Consider the following 13,798-nt stretch of genomic DNA (forward strand, 5'->3'; position numbering starts at 1 on the left):
TGAAGTATGCTTAAAAGAGTAACCAATATTTTTCGAAAGATTTTCCTACCAAGCTCGTTACCCTATCGGTCTCGTTCTAATCAAATTTTAAGCTTGGGTTCGCGTTAGGTTTCGTTTACCTAAGGAGGGAAAGAAGGGAACGATGATGAAATCCGAACCCTTATCTTATATGGCCAGTTCTTGCCCTTTACTAGGAAATTAAAGCAGCCGGTTCAGTCCTCAACATATAATCACCTTAAGGCAGACAGTAAACCCGCTGACAGGAGATTCGCGGGTGTTTAGAAGTTTACCTCCCGTACCAGACGGGCGAAGAACCGATGTAGTCGACTCGGGCCACTGACTCCGGTGTCAGTATGCGAACCCGAGGGGCCGAGATGATATTGTAATCGTCGTCCTTCCCTGCAAACAGTTTATATTTAAATTTTTTGTATATAACCCTTCCGTAGGGTTTAAAATTAAAATAAATTGTCCAAAGTCCAGTTTAATGAAAAGAAATACAAAAAATAATAATAATAATTACAAAAAAAATGGAAAGTCTCTTAAAAAAATAATAAAATAATAATTCTCTCTCTTTTTTTTTCTCTTTTTTCTTTATTTTTTTGCTTTGTCTTTTTTCCTTCTCTTTTAGCTTTAAGCTTTGATTCCAAGGTCTTTAGTATCCAACTTCAAACCTGTAATACAAAGACACAACCAAAGAGACATAAAAAGAACAAATGGAATAATAAAAAATAATAAAAACCTAAAAATTCTACCTAAGCAGAAATCCGCGTCGGCGGCGCCAAAAATTTGTTATATTTTTTGATGATGTTGTAGTAATGAGGTTCAAACTATCGGACTTGTGAAGATTAAATTTAAAGATTTAATAAAAATATATATACAAAAATATTAACAATGGGCGAGAGGTACTGGGACTAAGGATTAGGCCGAATTCACTACACAGGGTTCATTCATATATTCTTTGACAATTTAAAACTCAATAAAATTAACATGGACTCTGATTTTGCCAAGATAGATTCTCAAAACATCGATTGTAAATCCTAAGCATGATGTATCAAAACACCTAATCTAAGCATACATCATCAAATTAAATAACAACCAATTAATTCAAATCATATTTCAATTTTAAATTAATGCAAAAGTCATAAAAAAAGAATAAAATAAATTTACCCGTCTATGAAATTCACCCTCCTCCGTCGTCCCAGTGTTGGGTTTAGATCATCATGATAAAAACACGCTCAAAATATTTATTTATTGCTCAAATGGTGTTTACAATGAAGAGAAGAAGAGAAAATGGTGTAAACAACTAATGTGCGACCCACAGGAAGCGTCACAAAAGAACGATAAAAGAGAAGTGCTATTGTCGTTGTGGTTTTAAGACCCACACCTACGACCCACGCCCGTGAGTCTGTTTCACTGTTGATAAACGACTGTCCCTGCGAGTCTGTTCTTCGTGTTCTTGGTGTTCTTCATCATCAGCAGGAGCAGAAACAGAGTTTCATCAACTCTTGATTTCTCGCTCCTGAGCTCTCCTATCGACCCCAAACTCTCGACACCCTTTCTACTCAACCCCAGCAACCTATTTATATCCAACAGACCCATCGAATCTCACTCATTCACTCCATATAATTCTCTTTAACTCGGCAGTAAAGAAAATATTTCTAGGAATATTTTATTTCCTGCTTCATCTTCTCACGCGTTTTCAAGCCTCCAAATTACCATATTTAACTCCTTCACGCTCCAACAGGCTGTGATGGTCTTCCATGCACGCACAAAACACGTTGAATCTTCTCCAAATCACGTGAAACCCGTGATATACACGAATTGCTCTGTTTTCAACCCGTGAATTGTTTAGCTTATTCTAGACAATTCTGGTCGTACGAAACGCCCACAGTGTGTTTAATAGGCCATATCACAACTATCTACCAAAAATCGGCCATTGAATCTCCCTAGTACACGTTCAACAATTCGATCAAAAATCTGCAGAAGTGTTCTCCATTTTCCCGCCAAAAACAAAATTCAAATGGAGAAGATGACCTCCCCCTAATCCTGTACTGGGGTGCGAATAGTAGATGCCTTTTGGGGTGACCTGGGGTGCCCCTTAGTAATTGAGGTACCCCTTATCCAACGGTGAGAGTCCGAATAACACGTGTCCTCCGGGGCTTTTACCTACTTTTCGAGCCGAATTTTCCAAAAAATGTTTATTTTCCAAAGGTGCCTACAAACACATAAAACACCAAAATTAGTACAAACTCGAGTGCCAACAATATATAGTATTGAGATCAAGTTAAACACAAAAATGTGTTTATCAGTATGCAAACGGGTACGCATACTTAAAGTAGCCAGACTGCGTTTGGGTTCGCCAGTATGCAAATGGGTACGCATACATCCAAACACAGCAGAAATTCCCGGACCCAAACCCTTCGCCAGTATCCATACGTGTATATGTACTTAGGCTCCCGGAATTTCACAACTAACAGGTACGCATACGGGTATGCATACTATAGCTCCGGTCATGGATCACATATATGCAAGCACGCATACTATATTCATAATCCAATGACGATTAAGTGTTTTAAACTCTATTTTAATCATTGAACCATTCTTAGAGGATGACAATAGCTGTTTTCACGAACTATTAGCAACAAAGCAATTTTCAAGTTATTGAAATAATCATAACGAAACATTCCAAGTTTTCACCAAATGATTGTATCACACAAACCATGTAAGATGTTACTCGGAGATTTTCGCATGATCATCTTTTGACTTTCGTCAAGAATATAAGATGAACTTGGTTGAAGCGAAAGCTTACCTAAACATATTTCGAGAAATATATAAGCGACTTAAACTCAGCTCGAAATCTCAAATGTGTATAATCGAATACTATATAGTAATATGTTTTTGTCTCAATATAGAATATAGAGTAGAAATAGACTTTCCAAGTGATAGATGAGTTTTAGTCTCCACATACCTTTTGTTGATAAAGTTCCACAAGCTCTCCTTAGTAGTTCTTCGTATTCAAATGATGAACATCGTGAAGTCTAATGCTCAACTACACAATCTATCCTAGTCCGAGACATCACTATTAGTAGACTAGAGATCAAGACTTATAGTTTTGAGCACTAACATTGAAACAAGCTTGAGATAGCAACGCTTGCGAGTTTGACCGAGCAGTGCTTTAACACTTGTTATATGAATTATTAATTTAGAAGTTTGAAATCATCAATAATTGTTGAGATAACTTTTATGTGATATGAGCATAATTCTTGTGAAAAGAATTATAAGTTTCAAAACTTGGAAATTGGCGCGTGTTAAATGACATCGAAAGAATTGGAATACCGGTTAATATGTAACATATTGGAAGATTGGGTGGCCAACCAAATATCCAACGACGGGGTGTTACGATATTGCCGATGCATAAAATTTTGACACTTACATTGCATGGTGTCAAATGTGACATAGACATTGTATATGTGTTTGGGTATAAATTTGTAGAGGATTGGGCATGAGTAAAGGAGTTACTCATCATAGTATTATACTTGTTGACATAGCAAATATAAAAATTGCCTACAAATTTTATATGCCTTTAGTGCATGCAAGTCTATAATGACTTCTTGTGATTTAACCTTAAATGTTAATTATGAACAGTAGAGAAGTTACAGATGATTTTGTACATAATTTTTTTTTTTAATAATGTTGTTTAAATTGACTGCATGAGTAGATGCATATAAGAGGAAGAATGACTTCAAACAAAACTTGTAGAGATCCCGTTTTTGGAAGAAGCCATCTAAAACGATCTTGATTAATCGTGAATCAGGCTATGATCTATAACGTCTTTAAACAAGACTTATAATGAAAGGTTAAGATATACAAGTCTTATATATTAAACGATAAGTCAATTACTTAAGAGAATAGTACGTAATTGCAGTTAACCTTTGAAACGGAGAAGAACTTGGAAGATCTATTTATGAAGAGTCTCCCAAAGAAAATGTTATCAATGAAGTATACAAAAAATGAGAAAAAGGCTTATGAATGAAAGTTTGATCACGCATAGCAGAAACCCAACCTGTGTTTTGAAAAAAGATAAACAAGGTTCAATGCAGCACCAACAGGTTATGGAAGTGATTATGATGCACTAAGTAAAAACTTCTCATTTCTGTTTTGATGCAGTGATTCTGTAAGAAAAAAGGATGGCTGTTAATCCTTAATAAGTCTATTATTGTTTATAGTTGTATCGCAGAAACATCTTACGGGACTTACCTATATGAGTATGGAAATCAGGCCGTTTCCTAAAAGAAAAGGACCGCTCTCTGAGAAGACTCATGAATCCAGGATAAGCACAGGGTCATTAATGTGTTGATCTACATAACACACAATCTCTGAAATCAGTATGTGCGGAGATTCTGGTTTTATCACACGGGGTACTTGATTCAATACTGGTTTCGCCACTGAACCATGATAAGGTAAGTGAAGATTCAAATCCAAAAGATACCTATCATTTATGTATTCATTTCTACGATGATGCTTATTTCCCAATTGATATTGAATTACGTTGACTTGATCTCGCTCAAGTACGTAGCCAGTCAATTGAGTGATGCAACCACTCCAATTTTGTAAGTTTTACTTTATTTTATTTTCATGTGTTTTTGGTTATTGAAAATAGGGGGAGATTGTTGGATATTTTAACATAGAAAATAAATTCGTCTTTGGGTTGCCGCTACGACGGGGAGCATCGTGTGCAATGGATGTTTGTTGGAGATGAAAGGCATCTCCAAAGGGTATGATGGTTCACAAAAAACACATGCATTCCCATCAGACACTATTGGTGTCTTTTAGGAATGAAGAGGCGTCTCCAATAGGCATGAGTCCCCTATAAGTAATGATGATTTATTTCCATTGAGGCATGGAAAAACACATTAAAATCTCTGTTTTCTTTTCTCTCTAAGCATCATCAGAATCCATAAGCTGTGTGTTCTTGGTTGGGTCAAGCGAGTACAACTCTTGAACCATATAACTTTGTTAGGGCTTCATTGTATCCTGAAAGCAATATTTCGCTGACCGATTGTACTCGCCAATTATTTGGGAAAGGTCAAAATAATTGCTTAAAAGAATCGCAAGGCCTTGAAGATCTAGTGATACAACATTCTTTTATGTTCTCTGAATTCATCCTCCGAGTACCCATATTCTAACAGTAACGTGATGTTTGGGGAAACATTATAGAGTAACTGGATCAAAACTATAAATTACTTCTTTTATCGTCATTTTATGTTAATGACTGGATCACTAATTAATTTTTATGGTTAAACTTTTCTTTGAATGATTTCGGATTTGTTTTGGAATGTGATGTTAGCAATATGCGTCAACTCAGTCTGGCATTACTTTCACCACTGTGTTGAAATAGTGAGCATACGGTTCTCATTGGATGCCTTATAGCCACTGGTATAGGAAGTGGAGGATTGAATGTGCATGTTATTGGGTCCATAACTTTCTTTATTTCTTTATGTTGATTGGTTAATTTATTGAGATGTTTATGTGTGACTAGCATGTATGCTTACTCGACAACCAATTGGTTGGCCACTTTGTTTGAAGTTGTCACTTTCGCACAACAAAATTGTTAAGTAAATGTTGTTCTTGGCTGTTTGGATAAACATGATTGGTTTTTATCTATTCTTGTTTGGCAATGCATTAACCATTCGCGTTGAGAAAACTCAATAGACTAGAACCTATATGGGTTTTTAATTGTTAATACAAGTTTTCCTCTTGAAAACATGTTATTATTAGACAATAGTATGACCATGGTAGAGATAGGTCTTATGAGAGATTAAGTTTTTCCCCACGTCCTGGATAATGAACTTCATACAATAGAATGACCGTGGTAGAGATATGTCTTCAGTCTTCTAAGAGATTAAGTTCACCTTGAATTTTATTTCTCCCCTATTCTACGACAATGTGAACCATACTGTTAGAGCATAGCTCGGTTGAACCCACCAAGCATTGGTATGTTAAGTTTGGTTGTCATATTTTAGTGAACCAAAAACTCATTTAAAGAGTCACTTGATTATTTACTAGAGTCAACTTCGTATAGGTTAGCTAGAAATTTATTAGGATATGAGACATAAAAATATTACTCGAAGACTTGAAGAATGTGAAGAAGTAAAGAGCTACAACGACGACATCATCCTTCCTATTGAGGTTAGTAATATTTTGACTTGAACTGTTTCATTCCTAATGTATCTTTCAAGTCGTGCTATATTGAAAACATAAATGTGAAGCTGTGAATGATTATACTCTAGTTAGACGTAGTATTAAGGAATTATAATACGAAGTATAACGCCTATCTTTTGAACTTCGTATATAAGACATCGACATAATCGTATGAATGCTATTGTGATTATGTGTATGGGTATGGGCGAAGATTTCGTCCTAGGAAATAATGTTTTACATTCATTTAAAGGAAGTACATTCATAAACTTGTTTTGTGAATCAAAAGGGAAATCGCTAGGCTTATTGGTATTGTTATTCATTGCAAGTCTTTGGATTACCAACATGTGTGTTTAGTATAACCGCTCATAACTTGTTTATGTATCTTGGTAAAACTATTCAGAATGCCTGACTTATGTATCGCTATGACTTTTATTAGTGAAAACAATCTTAAGTAATCACCTGAGATGGTATTATCAATATTTGTAATTGGTGTGACCATTCCTAACCGTTGGGTAACCAATCCTAGAACTTGGTAGGACTAATCACAAGATGTGTAATCGATACTTGTAGTAGGTTAACAAGTTTTAGTAATTGGTGTAATCGATCATATAACTTGTGCAACGGAACATAAGTAAGTACCATAAAGGTACCGATCCAGGTACTTAGTTAGCCATTTTAAGGAAACTAGTGTAACCGATCCTAGTATCCAGTTGGAGGTAGAACCAAACTTGTGTTTGGTAGAACCGTTAAACCCATGAATGGTGATTGAATGTTTTTGATCAATCACATAGTTTTTGAAAATCAGATGAACCAATTTTAAACTCGTTTGGAAGTGTAGAAAATCGGTTCCAAGATTGTAAATATGAAAAAGGATTTACAAAGTAAAGATATCGACATACTTTGAACATGTGCAGTAATTCTTATCTATTATTGTTCAAAGATATTCCTTAATAACTAAAGGAGAATCCCGGATCGAAATAAATTCAGAATCTTTTAATTAAGGTTTTTAGTTTTATATGCTTTTAATTTCCAGCAATTAAATGCATATATTTAAAAAATAAAAATTGGTAATGTGCATTTACTAATTGGAGATTTTCTACTGAGATTTCAGTCAATATTTGGACAGAAAATTTCCAGGAATTATGAAAAGCGATTTTGGCTTTATTGCATATCTTTGAGAATATTCGGTTTTGGAAATTCCTTGGTGTCCAAACTTCCTTGGTCTATAAATATTGAAGTTTTCATTTCGAGCAAACTAATCCTCAGGGCCAACAAAACTACCTATTATGTTGTTACTGGTGGAGCCGTCTATTCGGAGAGGAAAGCACCCTAATTAGACGAAATCTCTTACGACCACTCGTTTCAAAGACTTCTTTGGGATTGAGAAGCTCTACGAGCACCGTTGGTGGGAAACTAGATAATTGCAGTTTATTATTAGTTTTCGATTGATTTGATTGACTAGGTTGTTGAAATTTGATTGCACCTAGTTTGTTTATGCTTGAGAATATTCTCTTCTGATATAAAATTCACTCAAACTATATCAAAGTATCGACGGGGATCTTTAGACTGTTTTTAGATCTAAAGACGTCTTGTGATAATCCATCGTTAACAGACTCCTTTGTGTGTGATTGATCACGAGAGATTCAAGTTGTTTGTGTGCAGGTGTTTATTGAAGATCTAAGAATATTTGAAGACAAAAAATATTTCTTATTTGAGTTTATAATCTTTGGTGTGCACAAAACTTGATCGGCTTGGGATCCAACTATAATCGGTTTATCTTTTGATAGATTGGATTGATTAGTTGCGTAGATCGGCATCAATACATTTCTTTGTGATTAATAGTATTGATTGCATAGTCTAAACAATTACTTTGGTAGTTATTGAATAGATTGATCTAAGAACCTGACAAAGGAGTTTATTGGGATAAATGGAAGAGCCTTTTGTCAAAATCATATCACGTTGTTTGAAAAGAGTTGTTACTGAACAGATTTGTTGTTCCTTTACTGTTTGGAATACGAACCAAAGGAATTGTTCCAAGTGTGTGACTTATTGCAAGTTGGAAGCGCATGGATACTGAGGGAACTAGGTGAACTATAGGTTTAGTTGTTTGGTCTCAACTATACGAAGTTGGTTTAGATTTTGTATAACGGCTTAATTCTAAAAGTATTCAACTCTGGACAAGGTCCCGCAGTTTTTCTGCATTTGCGGTTTCCTCGTTAACAAAATCTTGATGTGTCTTTTACTTTTCTATTTTCGCAATTATAATAGTTTTTATTATAGTTAGAAGTAAAATACACAAACGTTAATTCCTAATTACTTGATATAAATCCTACAGTGTTTGGTTAAGTCCGAACCTATTATCAAGTAATCATACTTCGTTGTTGTATTGTCTCGATCTTGTATCCATAGGCAATCACGCAAGTTATCTTGTTGTCGTATTGTCTCGATCTCGTATCCATAGACGATCACACGAACTGTGAACCGATTAGTTGTATTGTCCCGAGTCAGTCCATAGACAATCACTAGATTGAGGTATATTGGGGTACCCTCGTATTTTCACATACAAATCAAAATCACTCAATGCAGTGCATGGCTAAACTAGAGCTAAGTGCTACAAATCTTAGGTTTTAAGAAAACTTTTAACACTGGCAGTCTACTTGATCTGCAACCGCTCCAGCTACATCGTACTTGGATTTGTATTCCTGAGAAGCATGGTTAATAAAAGGATCCTGACTTTTATTTTCTCGCTGAAAATTAGGGCGCTCTTGGTTAACAAGTGACAACTTGCTGGAAATAATATTGGATGTTTCATCAATATTTCTTTAACTTGTGAATTTTCCGAACTTGCAGGCAATGGCCAAGTTGTCTCCTTCAACTTTTTATTATCTCTTATTAAAAAGAGAGTAAAATAGAGATGTCACGACTTTAACAATATAATCACTCCAATCAATATCGATTAAGGTCATTAAATATAAGGTTAAAGAGGCTTGAAATTCTAAGAGAAGTTTTAACGAAAATGCTATTTGACCGGCCTGTTAACGGCTAAATAACAACTGATTTTGATGTGGCAACAAATTTGGCACAAATGGGTGTTCTTTTTTTGACATGTCATCGGGCAGAAAACAAGAAAAGATAAACTCTATGTTTTAATTTCAATTATCTTCCATTTTTATTGTTATCCTCGTCTCCGTTCATCATTTGTTTTTCTTAGGACTTGATCTACTTATTTCTCATCCATAAAAGTCTCATGCTTGCATCGTCAACCTTGTGTCAAACTGATCCGTGATATCCCTTTTTTCCACAGTGATGATTTTTTACCTAAATATCAAGTTTCTCATAAAAATTGGGGAAAATCTTAGTAACCCTAGTCTATTAATTCGATTCAGAACTTTCTCAATTTCAGTTGATAAAAACTTAATTAAAATCGATCCACATCGCATTTATCGCAATATTGAAACTTAATTACATAAGTTAGGGTGTTTGTTTTTTAGTTGGAAGAGCTTATTGTTTGAATAACATCGTCTGGTTCAAGGAATGAGAAAACTACTCTTTGAAGAAGAAGAATATTTGATTCTAGGTCTGGCTTCTAAATCAATGCATAAAACTCAAAATTAGAGAAAGAAAAATAAACAGTGAGGAGTAACCCTTTGGTCAGTTGTTAATTTTAGCAATGGGAAGGATAATTTAAAGCAGTTTTTAATCTTTGAAAAAGAAATAATGGGTATCTTTGATTAATCGATAATGATAACTGGAATTTCAAGTTATCTTACGTCTTCTGATATATATGTATTGTTTCAAGATTTGGCTTCTTAATTTGATCAATAATTTGATCAAAAATAAGACTCAAAATTACGTATTCTGATATATTAAAAACTTCTTCTGTATAAATTTATTTTTGATGACGTGGTTTGGAAGAGTAATCACTATAATCTGCCACATCGGGTGCCATGTGGGATCAGTTGGTATTCAGCTGTTACCTAGCACAATTGAATTTTTAATGGGTATTTCAATTTCTAAGAAAAAATAAAAAGGATTCGGATGCTAAATTTAGAATCCATCGTTATTGAATTGTACGTGGATGAGGCAGTCCATGCTCACCCCTGCTCATAATTGCACGACAACAAGGACTTAGAAACAGGTCTCTAGCAACAAGAAATACGACAAACAACGAGCCAGACATAAATATATCGAACAATTCGGAAAAATCGTTTTGGAAAAATAAAGATATTTTGGAAACCGAGAAAACGTGTCTAATAATGATTGCGAGACAAGGGATTGCAGCCGTTCTTTCCTATATTTTTTTCCCAAAGATCCTCCCACCTGTTAAAAAGAAAGACTCAAGATGACCTAGAGACAATAAGATATCAACGAAGAGGAGCGCTTTCAAATCCTCCAGGTATGTAGATACTAAGGTCTAGTTAAATGATTTCTTAGTACCATGCTTGTTACTTAACAGTAGGTTCACGCAAATGAAAATTTATGCCCTTGATAGATACTCTTGTAGACTAGTATTTGTACGGACCCTGTAATAATGTTTTTGTAATACTTTTCAGCTTTACTCAAAAAAGCTTCCACTGGACTCCAGTGTCGACCTGCAAGCCATAGCTGCATGGTGCAATGGATACGTTGGAGCAGATTTAGAAGCTTTGTGTCGGGAAGCTGCAATGTCCGCAGTTAGGAGATCATCAGACACAAGCAAAGATGGTTTAATATCTAGCTTAACACTGGACGACTGGAACCATGCAAGATCAGTGGTCGGTCCAAGCATAACAAGAGGTGTTACGGTCGAAATCCCTAAGGTGTCGTGGGATGATATTGGAGGTCTAAACGATTTAAAGGTCTATTGTTACTATCTTTCTCTGTCGCGCTACTGAAAACCTAACTACCTGACTTCTAACTTCTTTCCAATAATTGCAATGAAAACAGAAAAAACTTCAGCAAGCGGTTGAGTGGCCTATTAAACATGCTGAGGCATTTGAGAGGTTGGCAATATCACCAGTACGTGGGGTTCTTCTACATGGACCTCCTGGATGCTCAAAGACTACCCTCGCCAAGGCTGCCGCGCATGCTGCTCAAGCTTCATTTTTCTCTTTGAGGTTGATTTTCTTCCCCTTTGGCTTGATAATATAAAATGGATGAGGATATAGGATTGTATGTCTCATGTGAATGGTTGGAGGATGGTTCACCAATGACCGATTGTTGCATGCCTTTAAACACTTAAGGAAGTCCAAACAGACACTACAACCCAGGGAGTCCTTAAAACACATCCTAGGTCAAAGCATAAGTTTGTGAAAAGTTCTGTATGTCAGAGCCACATTTGGTTCTGGGGTCCCTTTGTGTATTAGTACTCTTTGTGTTGATTTACCTTTAGCTTTATAAAAGATAATTATCCACTATTAGTCAGTAAATATGGATTGGCTTGAAGCCTTGGATTACTTTGTGTTGTGGACCGCCAAAGTTAAATTCCTTGCTTCGCCCTAACTTGAACTGTAAGAAATCTTCCAGAAGTAATATAAGTTCAGTCTCAGTTCCTCCTATGCACGTCATAAAACTTCAATTTCATTGGGATCTCTTGAAATTGGAGATCAGATATGTGATATTTTCTCAACCAAATTGTAGCATCGTTTGTTTTTGAATCCTCTTAGAAGTAATATAGCTGAAAATCGTATTTACTGTACATTGCTTCCTTTGCTAACCTTGTAACTTTTCTAATTTGTAATGCTTATATGGAGAACTCATGTTCTTGATATATATACTATGTCGCAGTGGTGCAGAATTATATTCGATGTATGTTGGAGAAGGAGAAGCTTTATTACGGAATACATTTCAAAGGGCTAGACTTGCAGCACCTAGTATAATATTCTTCGATGAGGCTGATGTGGTTGCTAGCAAGCGGTAAGTATTTGACATTGTTTGGTTTAGCAAATTTTTTGAACTTTCTTATCTGGTAGGACTTACCTGTGGCTATAGGTTTAGTAATTTGTAGGAGTGGTTGGATCATCAAGATTCAATCTGTATTCATGGTCTAACTCCTAGTACACGAGCTTCACAATCAAATATTTATCTTGTACCATCAATAATTTTCTTATTTGTAGCTTCAATATATTCCAAAACTAATAGTACGGACAATTGGTGCTGTCAAATCTGTACTTTGTAGGTTTCTTCGCGAAAATGTAATCTATCTTGCAGAAGTTCATTTCTTCACATGTTTTTGAGTTTCTTATCTATTACATTTACATCGTGTTTTTTGCTTAACCATTACGTTATGACTTCAACAAATGGCAGAAGTGATAGCTCAAGCAACAGCGCTGCTATTGGTGAGAGACTTCTATCTACTTTGCTAACTGAAATGGATGGCTTAGAACAGGCTAAGGTAAGTAGTCAAGATCATATAGCATACACTCAAGTGTAGGATACAGCTGATAGGGAATCATATAAAGAGAGAAATTCAGTAACTTTGGCAGTTCTGTATGCACCTCCCTCCTCTCTGAATTTTGTTCTCGCATCCCTCTGTCTACAGGGAATTCTTGTATTGGCTGCTACAAATCGTCCACATGCTATTGATGCTGCACTCATGCGGCCTGGTCGCTTTGATTTGGTATGGTTGCCACGATTCTTTTTTTCTATGTAGCGAACTTTGTTGGCAGGAAAACTGGACAAAATATAAAGGCTACTTGTACACCCATTTGAATTTATGTGGTTAATCAAATAACTACTCATTCTTCATCTTATAAATGAGTCCTAAAATCATAAAATGATTCACAGTATAAATAATAGCAAACAGGATCAGTTTCTGCTTCTGTTTACCCCACTTCTCATTTACGTTAGTTCATCTGAATCTGCAGGTTCTTTATGTACCACCACCTGATCTAGAAGCTCGCCATGAGATATTGCGGGTGCATACCCGTAATATGAAGGTTAGCGATGATGTTGATCTTAGACAGGTTGCAGAAGAGACCGATCTTTTCACTGGTGCTGAACTGGAAGGCCTTTGTAGAGAAGCTGGAATGGTAGCTCTTAGAGAAGATATCACCGCAGCAGTAGCTCTCAATCGTCATTTCCAAACAGTGAAGGAATCATTAAAACCTGCATTAACTAGAGAAGCAGTCGATAAGTACGCCTCTTTTAAGAAGAACCCTTATTCTAAGTCGATAAAGGAATGCAGACTGAACCAGAAGCAGCAGCAGACAAGCAAGTTTCCAGAAAACCTAATGAGTCAATTAAAAGTTGGGGCAATAACCTTTGTACTAGTATATGTTGGTTGCCGTTTTCTGAAAAGCAGATCGTACATGAAAATATAGTTCCCGTCAAGTGAGCACAAGCAAAAAGATTATTGGCTGTATAGCTTGTACTCAAGTAATCTTTGTTTCAGGTTCTGATTGACTGTGCGCATTTTATTTGAATTAAAGGTCAATGGGAGCGTAATGTGGGCATGTTTCTAAAGTGCTCATGTGACATTCAATCTTAGGTGGTATATGTTCGGCACACTTTAGGTGTGTCAATGAAGTGAAGTCATGAAATGGTGACGACAGTCGACATATGAGAGTCAAGGCTGGCAGGGGTAGGAAGTACTACTAAATACTGTTGCCACGTGGTT

General features: G+C 35.8%; 1 protein-coding gene across 1 annotated transcript; it reads left to right on the forward strand.

The window, feature by feature from the left end:
• Positions 1-9,918: 9,918 nt before the first annotated feature.
• LOC113272605 (cell division control protein 48 homolog B-like) lies at positions 9,919-13,557 on the forward strand. Its single transcript, XM_026522418.1, has 8 exons — positions 9,919-9,922; positions 10,563-10,597; positions 10,755-11,039; positions 11,128-11,297; positions 11,968-12,096; positions 12,487-12,574; positions 12,722-12,799; positions 13,047-13,557. The coding sequence occupies exons 1-8, from the start codon at positions 9,919-9,921 to the stop codon at positions 13,500-13,502; spliced, it is 1,245 nt and encodes a 414-aa protein (XP_026378203.1). The 3' UTR covers positions 13,503-13,557.
• The last annotated feature ends 241 nt before the right edge of the window (positions 13,558-13,798 follow it).

Source organism: Papaver somniferum, chromosome 4 (assembly GCF_003573695.1).
Source record: "Papaver somniferum cultivar HN1 chromosome 4, ASM357369v1, whole genome shotgun sequence".
NCBI classification, from domain to species: Eukaryota; Viridiplantae; Streptophyta; class Magnoliopsida; order Ranunculales; family Papaveraceae; genus Papaver; species Papaver somniferum.

Bases quoted from the DNA above. Each gene is read 5' to 3' on its own strand.
- LOC113272605 (XM_026522418.1), top strand. The intron at 10,598-10,754 runs GTATGTAGATAC...AATACTTTTCAG, and splicing joins AGCGCTTTCAAATCCTCCAG to CTTTACTCAAAAAAGCTTCC. The intron at 12,575-12,721 runs GTAAGTAGTCAA...CTCTGTCTACAG, and splicing joins ATGGCTTAGAACAGGCTAAG to GGAATTCTTGTATTGGCTGC.